This window comes from Engystomops pustulosus, chromosome 10, assembly GCF_040894005.1.
Source record: "Engystomops pustulosus chromosome 10, aEngPut4.maternal, whole genome shotgun sequence".
NCBI classification, from domain to species: domain Eukaryota; kingdom Metazoa; phylum Chordata; class Amphibia; order Anura; family Leptodactylidae; genus Engystomops; species Engystomops pustulosus.
The window spans coordinates 94,809,264-94,832,596 of record NC_092420.1 but is presented as its reverse complement, the minus strand read 5'-3'; the positions used below and the strand labels follow the sequence as shown (position 1 = coordinate 94,832,596).

At 47.7% G+C, this 23,333-nt stretch overlaps 3 protein-coding genes across 5 annotated transcripts in view; 2 read left to right on the top strand and 1 right to left on the bottom strand.

Moving 5' to 3' along the window:
- The first annotated feature begins 682 nt into the window (after positions 1–682).
- On the top strand, positions 683–3,524 carry LOC140104088 (uncharacterized). Its single transcript, XM_072127446.1, has 5 exons — positions 683–834; positions 2,027–2,067; positions 2,140–2,214; positions 2,464–2,662; positions 3,040–3,524. The coding sequence occupies exons 1-5, from the start codon at positions 768–770 to the stop codon at positions 3,426–3,428; spliced, it is 771 nt and encodes a 256-aa protein (XP_071983547.1). The 5' UTR covers positions 683–767; the 3' UTR covers positions 3,429–3,524.
- Positions 3,525–6,033: 2,509 nt separating this feature from the next.
- MYSM1 (Myb like, SWIRM and MPN domains 1) lies at positions 6,034–22,462 on the bottom strand. Of its 2 annotated transcripts, none has more exons than XM_072128895.1 (20): positions 22,438–22,462; positions 21,498–21,576; positions 18,849–18,919; positions 18,569–18,646; positions 17,637–17,666; positions 17,142–17,220; positions 15,890–15,988; positions 15,133–15,779; positions 14,425–14,555; positions 14,233–14,336; positions 12,368–12,445; positions 11,986–12,068; positions 11,682–11,736; positions 11,413–11,463; positions 11,250–11,324; positions 10,879–11,067; positions 10,539–10,671; positions 8,886–8,991; positions 7,047–7,104; positions 6,034–6,834 (listed from the first exon to the last, which is right to left on the bottom strand). In XM_072128895.1, the coding sequence occupies exons 3-20, from the start codon at positions 18,863–18,865 to the stop codon at positions 6,679–6,681; spliced, it is 2,169 nt and encodes a 722-aa protein (XP_071984996.1). In that variant the 5' UTR covers positions 18,866–18,919; positions 21,498–21,576; positions 22,438–22,462; the 3' UTR covers positions 6,034–6,678. The 2 variants fall into 2 exon arrangements, with proteins under 2 accessions (XP_071984996.1, XP_071984995.1); XM_072128894.1 differs by lacking the exon at positions 22,438–22,462 and adding an exon at positions 21,997–22,163 and having other exon boundaries at positions 6,036–6,834.
- The window catches only part of OMA1 (OMA1 zinc metallopeptidase), a 40,134-nt gene continuing 39,010 nt past the window's right edge, over positions 22,210–23,333 (top strand). Inside the window, exon 1 of one of the 2 annotated variants that reach the window (XM_072128897.1) lies at positions 22,210–22,313. The gene's annotated coding sequence lies outside the window, so the exon portion shown is untranslated. Of the gene's footprint in view, positions 22,314–22,344; positions 22,629–23,333 lie in introns of those variants that run through there. The other variant, XM_072128896.1, reaches the window with a different exon arrangement.

The window sequence follows — 23,333 nt, the reverse complement described above, 5'->3', positions numbered from 1 at the left end:
TGTATAGGAGGGGATTAGAGGATAGTTACCCTGTATACGGGGGGGGGGGTTAGAGGATAGTTACCCTGTATACGGGGGGGGGATTAGAGGATAGTTACCCTGTATAGGAGGGGATTAGAGGATAGTTACCCTGTATAGGAGGGGATTAGAGGATAGTTACCCTGTATAGGAGGGGATTAGAGGATAGTTACCCTGTATACGGGGGGGGGGGGGGGGGTTAGAGGATAGTTACCCTGTATATGGGGGGATTAGAGGATAGTTACCCTGTAGATGAGGGGATTAGAGGATAGTTACCCTGTATAAGAGGAGACTAGAGGATAGTTACCCTGTATAAGAGGAGACTAGAGGATAGTTACCCTGTATAAGAGGAGACTAGAGGATAGTTACCCTGTATAAGAGGAGACTAGAGGATAGTTACCCTGTATAAGAGGAGACTAGAGGATAGTTACCCTGTATAGGAGGGGATTAGAGGATAGTTACCCTGTATAGGAGGGGATTAGAGGATAGTTACCCTGTATAGGAGGGGATTAGAGGATAGTTACCCTGGGGAGACGCATCTGGTTGTGGATTGGCTGCATGTCATCAGGTGACCTCCACGCTTTCCCGGCGTTTCACACTTAACCCCGCCTTTATGTTACTGTTGTCCCCGCCTTTCGCTGCTGATTGGCTTGCTTAATAGAGTCGCTTGCTGTAGTCAGGGCAACGGTTTCTCCGCCCCTCTTTCGTCACGTGAGGATCCTGTCAGCCGACCGGAAGTTAGAGTAAACATGGCGAGGAATGAAGAGAAGCAGCTGGGAAGACTGAACCGACTGTGGCTGCAGAAGGAACGGAAAGGTAAGAGCGGTCCTGCACCTGGGAGGAGAGGAGGTGACCCCTTATATTATGACCCCCGGAGGGAGGAGGAGACCCCTGATATCATGACCCCCGGAGGGAGGAGAGGAGGTGACCCCTGATATCATGACCTGGGGGGAGGAGAGGAGGTGACCCCTGATATCATGACCCCTAGAGGGAGGAGGAGACCCCTGATATCATGACCCCTAGAGGGAGGAGGAGACCCCTGATATCATGACCCCCGGAGGGAGGAGGAGACCCCTGATATCATGACCCCCGGAGGGAGGAGAGGAGGTGACCCCTGATATCATGACCTGGGGGGAGGAGAGGAGGTGACCCCTGATATCATGACCCCCGTAGGGAGGAGGAGACCCCTGATATCATGACCCCCGGAGGGAGGAGGAGACCCCTGATATCATGACCCCCGGAGGGAGGAGAGGAGGTGACCCCTGATATCATGACCTGGGGGGAGGAGAGGAGGTGACCCCTGATATCATGACCCCCGTAGGGAGGAGGAGACCCCTGATATCATGACCCCCGGAGGGAGGAGGAGACCCCTGATATCATGACCTGGGGGGAGGAGAGGAGTTGACCCCTGATATCATGACCCCCGGAGGGAGGAGGAGACCCCTGATATCATGACCCCCGGAGGGAGGAGGAGACCCCTGATATCATGACCCCCGGAGGGAGGAGGAGACCCCTGATATCATGACCTGGGGGGAGGAGAGGAGTTGACCCCTGATATCATGACCCCCGTAGGGAGGAGGAGACCCCTGATATCATGACCCCCGTAGGGAGGAGGAGACCCCTGATATCATGACCCCCGGAGGGAGGAGGAGACCCCTGATATCATGACCCCCGTAGGGAGGAGGAGACCCCTGATATCATGACCCCCGGAGGGAGGAGGAGACCCCTGATATCATGACCCCCGGAGGGAGGAGGAGACCCCTGATATCATGACCCCCGGAGGGAGGAGGAGACCCCTGATATCATGACCCCCGGAGGGAGGAGGAGACCCCTGATATCATGACCCCCGGAGGGAGGAGGAGACCCCTGATATCATGACCCCCGGAGGGAGGAGGAGACCCCTGATATCATGACCCCCGGAGGGAGGAGGAGACCCCTGATATCATGACCCCTTGTGGGGGGTCGAGGAGGTGATCCTTTCCCTCATGTCTTGGTTCATTCTCTGCAGAGGGACGTGTGAGAGATGTGTCCGGGGAGCGGCCTCGCCTGGTGAGTGCAGTCGGGTCGGGGGAGGGGTGTGGACGTGCACTTGTTCCTGTTCTCATCATATATTTTGTACAGTCCGCTCTTCACAGCGCGGCCGAGGTCCGGAGATGGATCCCCAGCATCAAGAGGGAGATGGAGTATTACCTGGAGGTCAGTCACCCCTCACATACACCCTATTTAAATTTTGCCCATAAGTTCATCACTCTGAGTATGGTATCCAAGAACATCTGATATTTTGGATTTTCTTTACACCAATTGGTCTTTAATGGGGATTTCCTGGTAGATGCAGGGGATAAGCATTGTCTGGGGCATCCCACCAGGAGGTGTGGCCTGGGGTATCCCTCCCCCCACAGCAGCCCGTCCTCGATGTACTGACAGATCTTCCCCCTCTCCCTGCAGCAGTCTCAGCTCACTCACTATTCTGATAGAAAGATTGAAGAATTCCAGGAGAAAATCGAATCCCTGAAGAAGGAATATCAGAGTTATCTGTGGAAGGTGCGGCGGCTGGACCCTTCCTGCAAGGAGCACCCCTGGAAGCCGCGGGGGTACACCAGGAAGAGGACGGCTGAGGGCAAGGTGCCGGCGTGGGTCAATACAGGTGAGCCAAGACACGGGGCCCTACAGGTGACACTCGGGGTGCGTTCAGTTTTTCTGATGCAGTTTTCAATGTCCAATGCGGAGTGAATAAAAGTGATACTTTCTCACCCATTGTGATCCACACCCACATCTGAAAAACTGAACGTGTGAACACCCCCTTCAGGATGAAGAAAACTGAGTGACAACCTGTGGCCACATCTACAGCTCCTAGAGCAGTTGTCACACAGCTTTTCTAGATGCTTAAAGGGGCTGTCTCAAAATTACATATCTTCCCTAATCATACCCCAGCATATTATCCCCTAAACGTGACACCTCCCCTTTAAGGGCTGACAGGACAGATTCCTATTACCTGCAGGTGACCTTTGGTTTTGTTGTCAGGTGCCCACCCTCGTGATGTGCCGCTGTCCACACCCATCCTGTCTGATGACCTGAATAACGAGCCCAGTAACCCAGAGGAAGAGGAGGGTCTCTCAAGGACCAGGGAGCAGGAACCATCCACGCCGGAACCCCGCAGCCTCTATCATGAAGGCCAAGATTCCCCTCTTCATTTCAGTACTGAGAAGTCCCACCCCCGCCACGTCTGGCAGAGGTCCTCCTATAACACAGGGGGCGACACTGCCAATAAACTGAAGGATATTCTCCTTTCTAAACAGCCAGATCAGGAGAGAAGTGCTGCAGGGAAGAGCATGGAGGACAGGACTGATCATCAGCCTGCAGGAGGGCTCCTGGGGTTAGGCTGCTACTCGTCTTCTGAGGAGGAGGATTGATGGGACATTGACAGGATCCGACCTTCAGGGCATGTTCATATTTTTTGGTATTGAGGTCAGTTGTTTCATAACTTTATAAATTATTTTCATGTACGATTCATATATTGTGTTTTCCAAAACGATACTTGACATTTATTTTTCCCATGACAACACTTCCTGTCTACACAACAGTGTTCACGACCAGCTCAGATCATTGTCAATTGCCGCTGATAGATTATAATTGATGGCTAGGATACAGACAGGAAGTGTTATCATAGGGACAGGAGAGTAGCGTAATAACAAAGTAATGCTTAGTTTTAATGTCATACACTTATATTTGGCTCCAGTGACATATACAGCGAACAGAGGGCCCCTCCAGTACCGAAGCCTTCTCATGGGGGTGTGTGACACAAAACAAGTGCTGCTGCTGGTCATAGGTGGAATTGCAGATTTGGACACAGCTACTCCACCTGCAGTATAGTGAGTGCAGCTCTGGAGTATAATACAGGAGGTAACTCAGGATCAGTACAGGATAAGTAATGTCATGTATGTACACAGTGACTGCACCAGCAGCAGAATAGTGAGTGCAGCTCTGGGGTATAATACAGGATGTAACTCAGGATCAGTACAGGATAAGTAATGTCATGTATGTACACAGTGACTGCACCAGCAGCAGAATAGTGAGTGCAGCTCTGGAGTATAATACAGGATGTAACGCAGGATCAGTACAGGATAAGTAATGTCATGTATGTACACAGTGACCGCACCAGCAGCAGAATAGTGAGTGCAGCTCTGGGGTATAATACAGGATGTAACTCAGGATCAGTACAGGATAAGTAATGTCATGTATGTACACAGTGACTGCACCAGCAGCAGAATAGTGAGTGCAGCTCTGGGGTATAATACAGGATGTAACTCAGGATCAGTACAGGATAAGTAATGTCATGTATGTACACAGTGACTGCACCAGCAGCAGAATAGTGAGTGCAGCTCTGGGGTATAATACAGGATGTAACTCAGGATCAGTACAGGATAAGTAATGTCATGTATGTACACAGTGACTGCACCAGCAGCAGAATAGTGAGTGCAGCTCTGGGGTATAATACAGGATGTAACTCAGGATCAGTACAGGATAAGTAATGTCATGTATGTACACAGTGACTGCACCAGCAGCAGAATAGTGAGTGCAGCTCTGGGGTATAATACAGGATGTAACTCAGGATCAGTACAGGATAAGTAATGTCATGTATGTACACAGTGACTGCACCAGCAGCAGAATAGTGAGTGCAGCTCTGGGGTATAATACAGGATGTAACTCAGGATCAGTACAGGATAAGTAATGTCATGTATGTACACAGTGACTGCACCAGCAGCAGAATAGTGAGTGCAGCTCTGGGGTATAATACAGGATGTAACTCAGGATCAGTACAGGATAAGTAATGTCATGTATGTACACAGTGACTGCACCAGCAGCAGAATAGTGAGTGCAGCTCTGGGGTATAATACAGGATGTAACTCAGGATCAGTACAGGATAAGTAATGTCATGTATGTACACAGTGACTGCACCAGCAGCAGAATAGTGAGTGCAGCTCTGGGGTATAATACAGGATGTAACTCAGGATCAGTACAGGATAAGTAATGTCATGTATGTACACAGTGACTGCACCAGCAGCAGAATAGTGAGTGCAGCTCTGGGGTATAATACAGGATGTAACTCAGGATCAGTACAGGATAAGTAATGTCATGTATGTACACAGTGACTGCACCAGCAGCAGAATAGTGATTGCAGCTCTGGGGTATAATACAGGATGTAACTCAGGATCAGTACAGGATAAGTAATGTCATGTATGTACACAGTGACTGCACCAGCAGCAGAATAGTGATTGCAGCTCTGGGGTATAATACAGGATGTAACTCAGGATCAGTACAGGATAAGTAATGTCATGTATGTACACTGTGACTGCACCAGCAGCAGAATAGTGAGTACAGCTCTGGGGTATAATACAGGATGTAACTCAGGATCAGTACAGGATAAGTAATGTCATGTATGTACACTGTGACTGCACCAGCAGCAGAATAGTGAGTGCAGCTCTGGGGTGTAATACAGGATGTAAGTCAGGATCAGTACAGGATAAGTAATGTCATGTATGTACACAGTGACTGCACCAGCAGCAGAATAGTGAGTGCAGCTCTGGAGTATAATACAGGATGTAACTCAGGATCAGTACAGGATAAGTAATGTCATGTATGTACACAGTGACTGCACCAGCAGCAGAATAGTGAGTGCAGCTCTGGAGTATAATACAGGATGTAACTCAGGATCAGTACAGGATAAGTAATGTCATGTATGTACACAGTGACTGCACCACCAGCAGAATAGTGAGTGCAGAGCTGGGGTATAATACAGGATGTAACTCAGGATCAGTACAGGAGAAGTAATGTCATGTATGTACACACAGACTGCACCACCAGCAGAATAGTGAGTGCAGCTCTGGAGTATAATACAGGGTGTAACTCAGGATCAGTACAGGATAAGTAATGTCATGTATGTACACAGTGACTGCACCAGCAGCAGAATAGTGAGTGCAGCTCTGGAGTATAATACAGGATGTAACTCAGGATCAGTACAGGATAAGTAATGTCATGTATGTACACACAGACTGCACCACCAGCAGAATAGTGAGTGCAGCTCTGGAGTATAATACAGGATGTAACTCAGGAACAGTACAGGATAAGTAATGTCATGTATGTACACAGTGACTGCACCAGCAGCAGAATAGTGAGTGCAGCTCTGGAGTATAATACAGGATGTGATGTATTTATAAAGAATCTTAATATTTCACTTTATGTAAAATCTTTGCCTGGCAGGACTCTACATTTGGGAATGTGGCTTCATTTAAGGGCCGCACACATCTGCTCCTGTATTTGGATTATTTCTTTATTTGGATCCTGTAACTCTTTTGGGGGAGGAGATGAGGGATACGAGGGCAGGAGGCGTCAGTCCTGGATCCCGTGGCTGGAGATTATACAGGGCTGCCTCCCAGGGATTTCTGTAGATGAAGAGCAGGAGCCGTCAGGGCTTGTACCCCTAGGGATGTCCTCTGTGGGGGCACTGGAGGGGGGCGGTTTGTGATCCCCTTGTATAAAGAGGATATTCATAGGGGCGCCCCCTCCAGGACCGCAATGGGACGTGGACCCCCTCCAGGACATGCAGTGCACTGGCCCCAGTCTTTGCTCTGAATGGTAACACCAGTAATAGCCCCATAAGCATCACTCCCCCCCTGTATCCTCTGCGGGCAGCACCTCCCCCTCGTCCTTCAGGTCCATGTAGCTGTTCCGGAAATAATCCTCAATCCGGCCTAAGAATTCATCTGCAAAGGCGGCACAGGAGGAGCTGACCAGCGTCCGCCGCAGACACATCAGGAGCTGCAGGAGGAGGGAGAGGGTTAATACAAGAGCTACACAACACAGGAGTAAGACATCTCTGCCTGTGAAGCTACAGCTTGGAGGGGCTCTGGTAACACCCCCATAGCCCTTCTGGCTATGATTTTTAGAATGGAGGCCATGGATGACAAATATAAGAAGATACAACAGTCACGGTGCCTGGGCAGGCCTGACACTTAGGTGCTGGCACCCACCTTCTGTAGAGCGGTCAGGTCGCAGTCTTGTCTGTAGCGGCGGCTCATGGGAACGCTGCTGCTCAGAAAGAGAGAAGAAAGCAGAGAGATTCTCGTCAGTTCCTGTAGATGTCCTGAGCGGAGGCGATTACAAGTGAGATATAACGACTAATCCAATATCCCATTACAGCCGCCGCTGGCACATTGATCAATGTCCTGTCCTCACCCGATGAGACCAAGAGGGGAAATAATTACCCTGGAAATTGAATTAGGGTTCATTAACCGCGCGCATATTAAGGGAGGGCGAGAAAAAGCTCAGTCTGAACCCGACTGTGGACCAAGGTCAATAACACTTATACTGTAACCTAATCCTTAAAGGGGCTGCGCAGGATCAGAAAAATATAACCGCTATGTAAACAGCACCACACCTCTCCACAGGCTGCAGACGGTACTGCAGCTCAGTCCTATTTAATGTGCAGGTAATCAAAATTCATCCTGATAAACCAGGGACACTAAGGCCCCTTCCACACTTGCGTTTTTCCCTCGCGTGTTCTGCGTGTGCTTTTGACTTGCAGAACTTGCATTGCACTCTGACCCATTGTAATCAATGGGCTTTTTCAGACTTGCATTTTTTTTCACGCGCGTTTAAATTTCGGCATGCTCTACTTTAGCAAGTCACGCGTGAAAAACGCACCATACAAGTCTATGGAGATGCATCAAAAACGCATCGCACTCTGAGACACTTGCAAGTGCAATGCGTTTTTTAATGCATCAATTGCCATAGAAAAGATAGAGCTCAGTCCTGAGTCCATTTCACGCGCATTACCTGCACGTGAAAAACGCATTGAAATTGCATTGAAAACGCGCGTGAAAAACTGAGACGCTGAACAAACTCTGACTGAAAACTGACTGCACTCTGATGAAAAATGTCAGTTTTTTACTGACCAAACCCTGATCAGACTCTGACGTGATCTCCAACGCGAGTGTGGAAGGGGCCTTACTCATAGAACTTTTTATATTGGTTTTTCATCCTCCTTCCTCTAAAATCAATTTTTAAAATTATGCTAATGAGCTGTAAGGGTTCTGGGGGGGCGATACCAAAGCTCTTACAAGGCTGCACCCCTTCCCCCCTGCTCTCTTAGTATCAATCTCATACAGGAGCGGGGGAAGTGCTCCTGCAAACAGCTCCAGCACAGAGGGGCTCTGGTAACACCCCTAGAGCCCTTCTAGTTCATTAGCACAGTTATAAAAGTTGATTCTAGAAGGAAGGAGGCCATGGGTGACAAAATATAAGAAGATCCCACAGTCCCGGTGCCTGGATCTATGAGTTATGACCCTGGTTTATCAGGATGGATTTCCATGGTAGATTTCCTTTAATGAATCTGAGCTGCAATACCAGACACAACCTTGGACGGGGGTGGCGCTGTTTTCAGAAAAAGGTGGCCACATTTTTTTTTTTTTTTTTTAATTCCTGCACTACCACTTTAATTGGTAGGATATGCCATCACTTTGTGTCCATTGGGACCCCCCAGTCCTGACAATGAATGGGTCTGAAGTTGAAGCTGAAGTTCCTCTGTGCTGCTGTGAAGGGGGAACCAGTAAAGGCACAATAACACTGCGGTTCCTTGCTGTCAAGATTGAGGTTAGACACCCAACAATCACCCATTTATAGGGGGTCCGTGTTAGACCTAATTCTCAGAATAGGGGATCTGGACATCACTACACCCCCATGATGATGATCTCCACAGTCTTCTGGAGCTGCAACTTTTGAAGAGACAAGGGACCCCTGTAGTGTAGTGGTAAGACCCCCCACAAGAAATAGATAGGATGTAAATGTACTTTCAGGTGGGGGTCACCTACCTGCGGGAATGCCGATACTTCTCAATGATCCATCTCGTCTTCTCAAACACAATCTCCCAGTGCGGTTCCCCAGGCCAGTGCTCCACATCAAACCTGTACGGTATCCCTTTAAGAAATAGAGAAATGTGCGTCAATGAGAGAGGCGCTGACACACTGTAACGAGGCCAGCTCCTGTGTCAGGCAACGTGACTTCTGGAACAAGTTTTACAACTATATAATTGACTTTATAATTCAATTACGTGACATTTTCAAGATCACCGATTGCTGTCAATGAATGCAAACACTCTGTACAATGCAGGGAGATCTCCAGAACCATCTTCTAAAGTCCAGCTCTGATCCGCTCATAAATCCGCCTCGTAGTGTGTTACATAGCGCCAGGTGCATGTCACCAGGTGTAGGGGGCGTCCCGGTCACAGCCGGCGCAGTCCTGTCCTGCGGAGCGAGGAGCAAACACTCTGATGTCATGTAGGTGCGGCTGCGACTTCACTCCTGCAAGGCTGTCATCACCGCTCCAGCCCGGCACAGCCGAGGAGCCTCATACAAAGCACAGGCGGGTGCTGTGTACAGAAAACGAGGGGAGATGCTGCCCCCCCCCATCCTCACAGATAAGAATATTCACCCATATAATCAACTGCAGACAGTGTTAAGTATTAGCCGCAGAGAGCTTCTCCTAGCGCTGTGTCCTAACACTGCTGTGCCTTTAGCTCCCTGCAAAGAGATGCTCCATAGCCCCTCCCCCTCTCAGCCAGAAGTCCACTATAGCTTTTATTCCAAACAAGGGAAGGTGCAGTAGTTCAATGCACGGCAGGGTGAGGACACTCCCCCAGTGCACTTGCAGAAACTACAATCCCGGAATATAAATCCATATATCACAGTCCTGCTGCTACTAATAACATACACAATGGTGTGATTATACATCTCTCCAGGACTACACGTCTCTCTATGAACAGAGCACAGCGTTGTGAGGACACGCCCCCAGTGCACTTGGAGAAACCACAATCCCAGAATATAAATCAATATATCACAGTCCTGCTGCTATTAACAACACACAAACATATATAATAACAAATCTCTCCAGGGACAATACATAACACCGGCTGCACAGAGCACAGCAGTGTGAGGACATGCCCCCAGTGCATTTGGAGAAGCTACAATCCTGGAATATAACTTCTGGAGTCCATCTTTCCTAGCCAGATACAAATGTAGCAAATCCTCAGCTGTGAGTATTATTAGTTCAAGCCTCATACTGAACATGGCAATGCTTTCATTCACTGGCAGCAAGCAGGTACAGTGAATCCTCTCCAAAAGACCTCCCCCCCCCCCCAGACAAAGACCACTTTAAACATGAGGGGCATAACTGTAATTTCATTGGAAACTGTAAAGTTGATTAATGTTTTTTGATTATACAATTAAAGGGATATTCCTGTTATGGTAAAGTTATAATGTTATATGTATAATATATGTATAATAACATATGTATCCTAAAAATGTAGTAAGGGAAAGGGGGCGGGGCTTGTGCACATGGAGCAGCGGCTCACACATGCCCAATACTGCACCATCCATGTCTGTAAGGAATAACCTGCTGTGGTGAGGATACCCCTTTAAACCTCATCTCACCCCCCTTTAGGCGCTGGTCACCCCCCGCCCACTTACTGTATGATCCATCCTCGCTGAGGTCGTCACTGATCACCAGGCAGGAGAGTTGGGACTGGGGCAGGGGGTTACTGCGATTGTACGGACTGATGATCATCCCCAAAAACTTGGCTCCGCCCCGAGAAAAATAATTCTGGATAGATGATAAAAATAGGGAAAGGTTAGAAAGTGCAAGACACAGTAATGGGGGATTAGATTGTAAGCTCTGCTGGTTACTCAGATTCTATGGGAGTGAATCCAATGTCCATATACAAGCTCTTATCATCCATATGATATGTGAATTCCCAGTTGTGCAGTGTAAAGCATGGAGGACACTGTATTACACACTTCCGCTCCCCACCTGGTACTTGGCCTGAGTATCGATATCCCGGATGGAAGGGTTTGGGTCAAACGCTGGGTGGGAGTGGTACCACCCGATGACGCTGTGTCCGCGCAGGTGCAGGGCCTCCGATGCCTGGGTCTGGGAGACAGGATCCATCTCACACTGGAGGCCGGTGCTGAGGCTGTTACACGGCTCCGCCGCACAGATCTGAGGATACAGGGAGCCACGTACAGGAGGTTACACCGGTCCCTGCCCATAGGGGGCGCCGCAGATCATAGGACATGTTATAGCTACCATTTAGTTTAGAAGTTCAGAACAAACTTGTACTAATTGTACGTTCATAGTAAAGAAAATGCCATAATACATACATACATACCTAGTGTACTTACCTCTAAAACGCGCTCAGCTTCACTATACCGCCCCCCTAACAAGCCGATGACCTCCGCCATGGACACATGCGAGTGCTGCAAAACAGTTACATCCGGATATACTCATCACTCCGCCCACGTGACTCCTCCGGGACTCTTCTCACAACCTTCATGCATCACTTACCAAATCTAAGATTAGCATGACCTCCGCCGATACTCTGACCCCAAACGGCGCCTACAACAGGAGAGAAAGGAAGTCAAGAGCAGGACGTGACATCACACACACACACACACACACACTGCACAGGTAGGTCCGGGAGATGACATCACACGGTGCACAGGTAGGTCCGGGACCTGACAACACACACACGCACTGCACAGGTAGGTCTGGGACCGTACATCACACACTGTGCATGAATTGGATAGGACATCACACTTATGTAATTTTCATACCGGCTTTTCTTCCGTAAAATCCGAGCAGGGGATCAGCTGGAAGGGGTCGAAGGAGCTGCAGAGTAACAAGGGTTAACTGTGGGTCTTTTACAGAAAACTTTATAAAGGCGGCAGCAGTAGATGGTGTCAGGATACAGACCCTCTAATCTAGTGCCCCCCATGGATATACAGGGACTGAGAACCAATCCTGATCACATCCAGCCGAAAAGATGAGAGCTCTGACACACTGTAACAAGCGCTGCAGCTGTGATCAGATCAGGGTCTGCCCTAGCAGCGTCTGTAATAGAATCTGACTGATTTATACCTCTTGGAGGATCTTGATCCTTTGGCGCACCTTGACTGCTTCATCTTCTCACGTCTGATTGCGAGCTCTTCTGCCGAGAGATGCTGACAAAGAGAAAGCTGGCTTGTTACATTGTACATTAACCCCGTAGTGTTAGCACATCATAGCGAGACCCTCGGCATATAGTAAGCACATCATATACTGGGTTGTTTTACAGTTTTCTGTATGTATTGTATACAGTAGACTCTGGAGCTCCCCCTAGTGGTGACCGCAGGCAGAACAGAACATTATCACATAATTCTATACCTCTGCAGTAGATCTGGAGAGAAACAAAGACCTGAGCCCCATCAATCTGGATTCAACATGACTTACGGATCGACAAATTCTATAGGGATCCACCTACCTCAAAGGTCTGTCCCTCCAGATCTCTGGCATCACACCAGTTCCCCCAGGGGTCTCTGACACGTCTTCTTCTGGTGCGCTAGTACAGGTATAAAGAATATTACTGATTAATAAGACGTCTTAAGACTGGAGAACTAAGAGAAGTAAAGATATACAGACATCCCCCAGTGCTACAATGTTTATGTTCCTGCATTGTAACTTCTACAAGTATATGGAGGAGTGTTCTCACACTGCTGTGCTCTGTGCGCATTAAACTGCTTTCTCATTCAGTAGCCTGCTACATATTTTACTCAGAACTGGAAGAGGGTCTCTGGAGCTGCTCAATGCAGAGAGCACAGAGCACAGCAGTGTGAGGACACACGCCCCATTGCACTCAGAGAAGCTACAATCCTGGAGTATAAATCCATATATCACAGTCCTGCTGCTACTAACATCATACACAAAAGGTGTGATTACACATCTCTCCAGGGACAATACATAACACCTGCTGCAGAAAGCACAGAGCACAGCAGTGTGAGGACACACCCACAGTGCACCTGAAAAAGTTACAATCCTGGAATATAAAACCATATTGCACAGTTCTGCTGCTACTAATAATAATATACACAATTTATACTAAATAACTGCTTATACATGGAAACGGAGGTTACAATGTACTAAACGTCTGTCTTTTTAAAGCAGAAATTGGCAGTACCCTTGGAGGGTTAATCCTGCGGAGACGATGATATATAAGCGTCTGTGTATATGGGGGTTGTGTCTGGCGCTCCCTGAGCTTTGCAGGGCAGTAATTCCTGTCTGCGGCGGCCGCTCTGCCCGGAAATCCTCAAGGTCCACGTAAAAGACACTTAGACCCGGCGGCCGCAGATATAAATAAGGAAAAGCGAGAAACTTTCTCTAATCTCCATTGATTTTGTGTGAAATTGCATGAAACCGCCTTCAGTTTCTCCATTATTCACTCTCTGCGGAGCTGAATTCAGAGGCAGGAGCAGTGCTCCGCACATAAATCTCAGCAGGGGGCGCCGGCGCCGCGCACGGGACTATACAAAGAGTAAAAAGCAATAATCCGGTCCTCGGATAACTGCACCCCCGGGGGAATCTGCTGACTACCCGCAGGCTACATCCAGGTTGTAATTATAAAGGTGCCAGCATTGCGGCTGCAGAAAGAGGGTCAGCCATCGCCTCTGCTCCATAAATTACATCTCCGCAGGCGACGACGCAAGTCTGGAAGGGATTAGGGTCACCAATGTCTATTGATCTCTAGTTATATTGTGCATTCTACTCCAGTCACATCCAAAGCTGCATATCAAGTTTTGCTGGCTTCCCACCTACCCCAACACACAAGAAGCCATGACTGCCCTCCGCCCTCCGTGGCCGCCACCGCTCCGCCCTCCGTGGCCGCCACCGCTCCGCCCTCCGTGGCCGCCACCGCTCCGCCCTCCGTGGCCGCCACCGCTCCGCCCTACAGTAACATTGACTACATAACATATGACTGGATATAAAAGGAAATTGGATCGCGGCACTTCCATAAAACGATATCTTTATTCCAACAAAATTAAAAACATCATGTGGAAGGTAGAAAAACGCCGACGTCGGCGTTTTTCTACCTTCCACATGATGTTTTTAATTTTGTTGGAATAAAGATATCGTTTTATGGAAGTGCCGCGATCCAATTTCCTTTTATATCCATACTACGACTGCGATCCCAGCAGACATCGCTGTTGCACTCCAAGCGTGGTGGATTCATACACTGAACATACCCCATTGTGCCTGGATTCTCATTGGAAGACCTACTTAAGGGTGAGCCGCACGTATATGTTTTTTCAATTTTTGCTTCTTTGCCAAATAACATATGACTGGTGGTGGTACCATAGTCTGCAGGCGGTGGGCCAGCTCGTAGGCCTCCAGGGCGTCCTTTCCCATTTTGCTCTTGGTCCTGTCCGCTGGTCGCGGCCGGTTGTAGACGGATTGTTCTAGAAGGTTACACAGGGAGCGGTGAGGGGTCAGTAACAATCTGCTGAGGACTGGCAGGACATACCATGGTGGCAGGGGGTGACTTACCACACCCAAAGTTAATGGCTCCTATCAGCTCCAGGTAGGTGTGGATGCGCCCGATGCAGTTGACGTCACCGCAGTTCTTCAGCCCCGGGCGAACCGAGGTTTTGTTCAGATAATTCGGCTTACAGATCTTCCTGCGTACGAGAAAGGAATCGGATCAGAGATCAACATCCGCATCAATATGTACAGATGTAACAGCAGCAGCGATCATAGTGCGGGGTCCTCACACTGCTGTGCTCTTGCCTCTCCTCAATGCAGAGATCACAGAGAACAGCAGTGTGAGGACTAGCACTGAGTGCAATCGCAGGAGCGCCAATCCCAGATTATAAATCCATAGATCACAGTCCTGCTGCTACTAACAAAATACACAAAGGTCTGATTACACATCAGAGACAATACCTGCTGAAAGGTCTCTGCTCTGACCCCGTTCTTTGCAGCTGAGGATTTGTTACAACTGTATCCAGTCAGACACATCAGCAGTGCACATCTCTCCTGTTCTGCTACTTTGTAACAATGTATCAGTGCAGGTATAATGTATCATCTGGGATTTTAGGCTGGATACAATGGTTACAGAACCTCTGCTGTTGCATATCAACATTCCCTCACAGCAAGCAGAGATACTGAGCTGACCCACAGAGACAGACACGCTTTTGAAGTAAATTCTGCCTTTAAGTAAATTTTACCCTTTTCGCCTATTACTTGGCGTCTTACCATTGATCCAAGATGTAATTTCGGATTCGGAGATAGCGCTCTGGAGTTTTCGCCTGACGCCCCTCGAAAAATTCGGAGATGGCCTGCTTCTCCTCCTCGGAGATGGACTCCCGCTCTATCTCCACCTCCTGCTCGGGGGGCTTCAGCTCGTCTTCTTCCTCCTGCAGTTCCTGTTCACAGGGGGAAGGTTCTGCGGTCGGACAGTCGTTCCTGTCTGGGGTGTGTGAATGTGGAGCCTCAGGACTCGCGGCCGCCTCCACCTCCTCTTCCTGGGGACTCAGGGTTGGAAGGTCACCCTGGGTCGCAGACCCTGATGTGTGGGGATCAGAAGCGTCATCTAAAGGTCGCCAGGGGCTTTCAGATTTTGGCTCCTCCCTCTGCTCAGTGGCTATATGCCCCGCCTCTTCTGGAAGAGTCACGACTGGGCGGGGCATGTCACGTGTAAGCCCCTCCTCCACCTCATCGGTTATGTCGATCTCTTCGTCATCTGATAGTTTCTCGATCTTCACAGCGTTGAGGTTGGGATCGGATCGGCCTCGGAGCGCAGACAGCTCATCCCCTCTTGGAGACTCGGGATCCTCCAGACGGAGCAGATGAAGAACCCCGGACCCCATCTTGGAATTTTCCTCTCCATCCTCCACCTTACACTGCACAGACAGACACAACATATCATTGAGAGAGTACAACACTGGGAGTCATAGTACTAAAGCGCCAGAACTATGACCCGCCCCTTTAAGAGTGCGGGACCAGGACTGACCTTATTCTTGTAGTACTGCCGGGCGTAGCTCTTGACCTGCAGCACGGTGCGGCTCCCGACCAATCGCGCAATACTCGTCCAGCGTCTGCCAAACTTGGCCTAAAAAGACAAGTGAAAATGTGAAGCGACAAAACATAAAACGTCTGAAGACAAAACTAAAATTCTTAAAGGGCAACGGGGGAATCTATATTATATGTGACAGATGTACCACAGCACAACCTACAGGTAACTAGGGGTCGGCCCGGGCACAAAGAGCAGGTCAGGACACATCAGAATCAGATGAGCAATGAGCTGACAATATGACAACCTTAAAGGGAACCCGTCACCAAGTTTTACTCCCACTAAACTCCCATCCTCCTCGGGTCGGGTATGAAATGTCCTCTCTAGAATTCCCTCTTTTATGTGAAATCTCACTCGTTTACATATTAAAAAAAATCTCCCCCAGGTAAACAAGACTCTTATCAATTCATTTTCACATGAGATGAGTCAAGTTTAGAGGCTGCCACTTCAGAAGCAACTATCTTGTGTTCTATAGCACCTAGAAACATGCTGCTGGTGTCATTTTAAAGATAGGAATCGCAGAGAGGAGATTATGGAGAATATGACACTGAAAGATTTATTTATAGGTAAACGAGTGAGATTTCACAGAGAAAGGACATTTTATACCTGACCAGAATGGTTAGTAGTTTAGTGGGGTAACACCAGGTGGCCTTTAAAAGGAAATCTACCATTTGTTTTTATGCATTGTGAACCAAACATACCTTGAGAATGCTGTAGCGACACTGATGCAGAAACACATCTTGTTTAATCCCTAAACTGAGTGGTTTTGCTCAAAAGACAATTATAAAATTCAGGACCTTGGGAAAGCTGGGTGCATACATTAAAGAGAGCTGCCTGAACTGTCCAGACAGGACTAATCAACCTGAGCTGATGACTCGTACACAGCAGCTGGAGGATGGTGCAGCGACTGATTACTTCTGCCTGTCGGGGACAACACAGTGAGGGCGTATTCTCGGCGGAGCAGTGTATAATAAGGGTAAGAGGAGAAGCGCCGGGGCTGCCACAGGAGCGAAAGAGCCTCATTATCATAATTTTATAATAGTTTTTTCAGCAAAACTACTCAGTTCAGGGATTAAACAAGATACGTTTCTGCATCAGTGTAGCTACAGCATTCTCATAGTACGTTTGGTTCATAATGCATCAAATCACATGGTAGGTTTCCTTTAAAGGGGTAAGTCATGTGATCTCTCACCAGTCCCTGCTCAAACAGAGCCTTCTCCTCTGGGGTCCACTTCACCGAGCTGCTGCCGGGCTTAGCCGGGGATCTTACCCTGAAAAAAAAAAAGAACAGATCAATAATCTAGAAACTCCGATGTCTCCCTACCCCTAAGCTGTCAGCTCCCCCCTGACACACACTCCATACATTTTCTTTCCTTTGCTATTTTCTGGAGGCTACAAAGTTCTTACTTTTCAGCCTTGTATCCACATTGTATCCAGGCAAGACACAAAGGCTGGAACATAGACTGATACATTGTAACAAACTCACAGACATGCAAAGAAATCGCTGCTGCTGAGGTGATTAGCCCCTGGAGGATTGTCTAGACTGGATGCAACTGCAACAAATACTCAGCTGAGAAAAGCATTAACACACAACCTGTTTTCAGGATGGAAACATGACAACAAGCAGAGATGTTAACAAGCATAAAAAAATACACAAAAAGCCTTCCACATCTTGGTCAATACTTACGGAGCTCGCGCCACTTTCTTCTGTGGACTCCTGCAGGAGAGAAGACATTGCGGGTTATAAGACTGTAACATTGTGATAACTAGAACTATAGAGGAAGCCGGACCCACACGACTGTTTTAAAAGGGAACCTGTCAGCAGGTGTGACCCTACAGACTGCAGTCAGTGTTATGTATTGTCCCTGGAGAGATGTGTAATCAGACCTCACACTGCTGTGCTCTGTGCTCTCTGCAGCCAGTGTTATGTATTGTCCCTGGAGAGAAGTGTAATCAGACCTCACACTGCTGTGCTCTGTGCTCTCTACAGTCAGTGTTATGTATTGTCCCTGGAGAGATGTGTAATCAGTCCTCACACTGCTGTGCTCTGTGCCCCCTGCAGCCAGTGTTATGTATTGTCCCTGGAGAGATGTGTAATCAGACCTCACACTGCTGTGCTCTGTGCTCTCTGCAGCCAATGTTAGGTATTGTCCCTGGAGAGAAGTGTAATCAGACCTCACACTACTGTGCTCTGTGCTCTCTGCAGCCAGTGTTATGTATTGTCCCTGGAGAGATGTGTAATCAGACCTCACACTGCTGTGCTCTGTACTCTCTGCAGCCAGTGTTATGTATTGTCCCTGGAGAGAAGTGTAATCAGACCGCTGCGTATATTGTTAGTAGCAGCAGGACTGTGATATATGGATTTATATTCCAGGATTGTAGCTGCTCCGAATGCAATGGGAATGTATCCTCACACTGCTGTGTCCTGGGCATCCATTGTTAAGGATTGTCCCTGGAGATCAGAAATTTGTGCATGTATATCTTTGTGTATGTTGCTATTAGAAACAGGACTGTGAAATAAGGATTTTTATTCCAGGATTGTAGCTGGACCCTGTGATCTCTGCACGGAGCTGAGCCTCAAACTCCCCCCTCCCCCCCACTAAAGCATCGATACTCCACCTTTTGATGCCGGGTTTCTCATCGTCTTTTGCTTCAGACCAGAATTTGGCAGCAGACGGTTTGTTAGTGAGATAATATCTGGAAATGGCTAAGGACAAACTGGAAACACTAAACCCAAAATAAAAAAATAAAGACAGCGACAGCATTTGTTTTTTTTTCCTCTACTCACATATAAAACTGCATTCAAAATTCTCTGAACTCCGTCAATTCACTACTCAGAGATAGCAGCAAACCTGAGGCTTCCCCTGTCTAGTACAGACCTGAGGAAGATAAAGGATACTCCTCCTCTAGTAGCATCTTCTCTATGGCAGCGCGATTCTCATCACTGATTGTACTGTCCAGGGTCCATGGCTGGAAGAGAGACAGGAAAGTATTACATTATACAGAATAGTGAGTGCAGCTCTGGAGAATAACACAGGATGTATCTCAGGATCAGTACAGGATAAGTAATGTCATGTATGTACACAGTGACTGCACCAGCAGCAGAATAGTGAGTGCAGCTCTGGGGTATAATACAGGATGTAACTCAGGATCAGTACAGGATAAGTAATGTCATGTATGTACACAGTGACTGCACCAGCAGCAGAATAGTGAGGGCAGCTCTGGGGTATAATACAGGATGTAACTCAGGATCAGTACAGGATAAGTAATGTCATGTATGTACACAGTGACTACACCAGCAGCAGAATAGTGAGAGCAGCTCTGGGGTATAATACAGGATGTAACTCAGGATCAGTACAGGATAAGTAATGTCATGTATGTACACAGTGACTGCACCAGCAGCAGAATAGTGAGTGCAGCTCTGGAGTATAATACAGGAAGTAACTCAGGATCAGTACAGGATAAGTAATGTCATGTATGTACACAGTGACTGCACCAGCAGCAGAATAGTGAGTGCAGCTCTGGGGTATAATACAGGATGTAACTCAGGATCAGTACAGGATAAGTAATGTCATGTATGTACACAGTGACTGCACCAGCAGCAGAATAGTGAGTGCAGCTCTGGGGTATAATACAGGATGTAACTCAGGGTCAGTACAGGATAAGTAATGTCATGTATGTACACAGTGACTGCACCAGCAGCAGAATAGTGAGTGCAGCTTGGGGTATAATACAGGATGTAACTCAGGATCAGTACAGGATAAGTAATGTCATGTATGTACACAGTGACTGCACCAGCAGCAGAATAGTGAGTGCAGCTCTGGGGTATAATACAGGATGTAACTCAGGATCAGTACAGGATAAGTAATGTCATGTATGTACACAGTGACTCCACCAGCAGAATAGTGAGTACAGCTCTGGAGTATAATACAGGATGTAACTCAGGATCAGTACAGGATACGTAATGTCATGTATGTACACAGTGACTGCACCAGCAGCAGCAGAATAGTGAGAGCAGCTCTGGAGTATAATACAGGATGTAACTCAGGATCAGTACAGGATAAGTAATGTCATGTATGTACACAGTGACTGCCCCAGCAGCAGAATAGTGAGTGCAGCTCTGGGGTATAATACAGGATGTAACTCAGGATCAGTACAGGATAAGTAATGTCATGTATGTACACAGTGACTGCTCCAGCAGCAGAATAGTGAGCGCAGCTCTGGGGTATAATACAGGATGTAACTCAGGATCAGTACAGGATAAGTAATGTCATGTATATACACAGTGACTGCACCAGCAGCAGGATAGTGAGTGCAGCTCTGGGGTATAATACAGGATGTAACTCAGGATCAGTACAGGATAAGTAATGTCATGTATGTACACAGTGACTGCACCAGCAGAATAGTGAGTACAGCTCTGGGGTATAATACAGGATGTAACTCAGGATCAGTACAGGATAAGTAATGTCATGTATGTACACAGTGACTGCACCAGCAGCAGAATAGTGAGTGCAGCTCTGGGGTATAATACAGGATGTAACTCAGGATCAGTACAGGATAAGTAATGTCATGTATGTACACAGTGACTGCACCAGCAGCAGAATAGTGAGTGCAGCTCTGGGGTATAATACAGGATGTAACTCAGGATCAGTACAGGATAAGTAATGTCATGTATGTACACAGTGACTGCACCAGCAGCAGAATAGTGAGAGCAGCTCTGGGGTATAATACAGGATGTAACTCAGGATCAGTACAGGATAAGTAATGTCATGTATGTACACAGTGACTGCACCAGCAGCAGAATAGTGAGTGCAGCTCTGGGGTATAATACAGGATGTAACTCAGGATCAGTACAGGATAAGTAATGTCATGTATGTACACAGTGACTGCACCAGCAGCAGAATAGTGAGTGCAGCTCTGGAGTATAATACAGGATGTAACTCAGGATCAGTACAGGGTAAGTAATGTCATGTATGTACACAGTGACTGCACCAGCAGAATAGTGAGTACAGCTCTGGAGTATAATACAGGATGTAACTCAGGATCAGTACAGGATAAGTAATATCATGTATGTACACAGTGACTGCACCAGCAGCAGAATAGTGAGTGCAGCTCTGGGGTATAATATAGGATGTAACTCAGGATCAGTACAGGATAAGTAATGTCGTGTATGTACACAGTGACTGCACCAGCAGCAGAATAGTGAGTGCAGCTCTGGAGTATAATACAGGATGTAACTCAGGATCAGTACAGGGTAAGTAATGTCATGTATGTACACAGTGACTGCACCAGCAGAATAGTGAGTACAGCTCTGGAGTATAATACAGGATGTAACTCAGGATCAGTACAGGATAAGTAATATCATGTATGTACACAGTGACTGCACCAGCAGCAGAATAGTGAGTGCAGCTCTGGGGTATAATATAGGATGTAACTCAGGATCAGTACAGGATAAGTAATGTCATGTATGTACACAGTGACTGCACCAGCAGCAGAATAGTGAGTGCAGCTCTGGAGTACAGAGCTCAGTGAGTGGCCAGTGACTCACCGTCAGCTCATCTTCTCGTTTCCACACTGGGTCCAGGTACTGGTCCGGGGTGAAGGGTGAGCTCAGACTTTCGTAGGTTCTGTAGGACATAGACACTTGGGGTTAGGACACATTTGCGCCTCTGTCACATTATGCGTCTTATATTTCTTCCTGTGATACTTTGTGACAGGAGAAGGATTTGTGATGCGGATGAGAGATACCATAGTAACAGACCCTCAGCTGTGAGTAGTCTCGGTTCTGACAGCAAGCAGAGATCTTAAAAATAGCAAAAACCCCTCCCAGCCCCCGCAGTACTCTGTGATATATTCTGTGCTGCTCCGTATTCATGTTATCAGTGTGTACAGCGCATTGTATACGCCGGTGTGTAGTGTCATCCTCATATTATGGACCATTAGATTGTCAGCTCCTGTGTCCAGCCTCACGTGATGTGACTGTCATCTCCTCAGCCCACCCCCTCCATACACACAGGAGACATCAGCCCCATCACATCAGTCCTCACCCCCGGCAAGATTCAGTCACATCTCCCTCTATGTCCACATCCGCCTCCTCCGCCATGTTGTCTGCGCCTCAAACAGCCTTGATTTTCGTCACCAAAACCGGAGCCAATCAGCATCCCCGGCAGACACATTACTACACCCTCTACTCCTCTTTCCGGGCGCCATATTGGTCCTCCTCATGTTCCTGTGACACATTACTACACCCTCTACTCCTCTTTCCGGGCGCCATATTGGTCCTCCTCATGTTCCTGTGACGTTTTCAACGTACCGAAACGCAATACGCCATCTTAGTACACCCATCCGATTTTTATTATATCTTGTGAGGATTATTTCAGTACCAAACCCGTCCTTTTCCTTTGATGTTTGCTTTCTATATTTAGTTATCCCTCTGATAATAACATTTGTAGGCTTTTTTAGATTGAACTTTGTAGAAATGAGGGTACCAAGATGGCTGCGAAGTGTCAGCCTTGAGGTGTGCTTGTATCGCCCGTCCTCTGTCCGGGTTGTTGTGAGTCTGGGACACCGCAGGCTTTTATCTGATCACGTTGTGCTAGCGGTGGGTGAATGGTAAATGGGAGGATTTGGCTGTGATTGGACGTGCCCCTGATTCGCCCTTGTTGGCTGTAGACTTCTGGTGAGTAGGGGGTCAGAGTTACTGTGTGCAGGGGGATAGCAGCTGTCATAGTGTATGTAATGGGACTACAACGCCCAGCATGCCCTGTCATTGTACACCCAGCCCAAGTCACTCTGTAGTTGGTCGCTCATTCTATGTTTGAAGTAACTTAGAGTTAAAAACACAACTTTCCCCTAGAAACAACATTCACCATGCAGACAGATTGTGCAGGGAGTTGTATTGTGACCATATGCAGAGAAATGGAGCTGAGATGCAGTACCGGACACAACCTGAGGGCAATGGGTGGCGCTGTTTCCTCATCAGGAAACAGCACAGGGAATGTAAGATCTGCAGACTTTGTCATAAAATTCTCAGTTCTTTCTAAGATCTTTGCTTGCTGTCAGTGAATGTAAAAATTCTGGTACTGAGGCAGAGCTTGGAAATCATTCCTGACTATAGATGAGTGGACACGGTGATCCGGTTTGCGTTAGGCTGCCTGACCCGGACATATACACGTATGTGAATGTGTTTAAAAAACACAACCAAAACGCAATGTGTGAACGCGCCTTCAGCGCCGCTGATGGTTTAGTGTCCGGACAGATCCTTCTAGGAATTGTTGGCTTTTACACCAGAATTTGCACTGATATAAGAAAGTTTCCCCCTTTTTCCTGTCCACAAACTTTCTGACCGTTCATTCAAATCTGCAGCAGAATTACAAATGCAGCT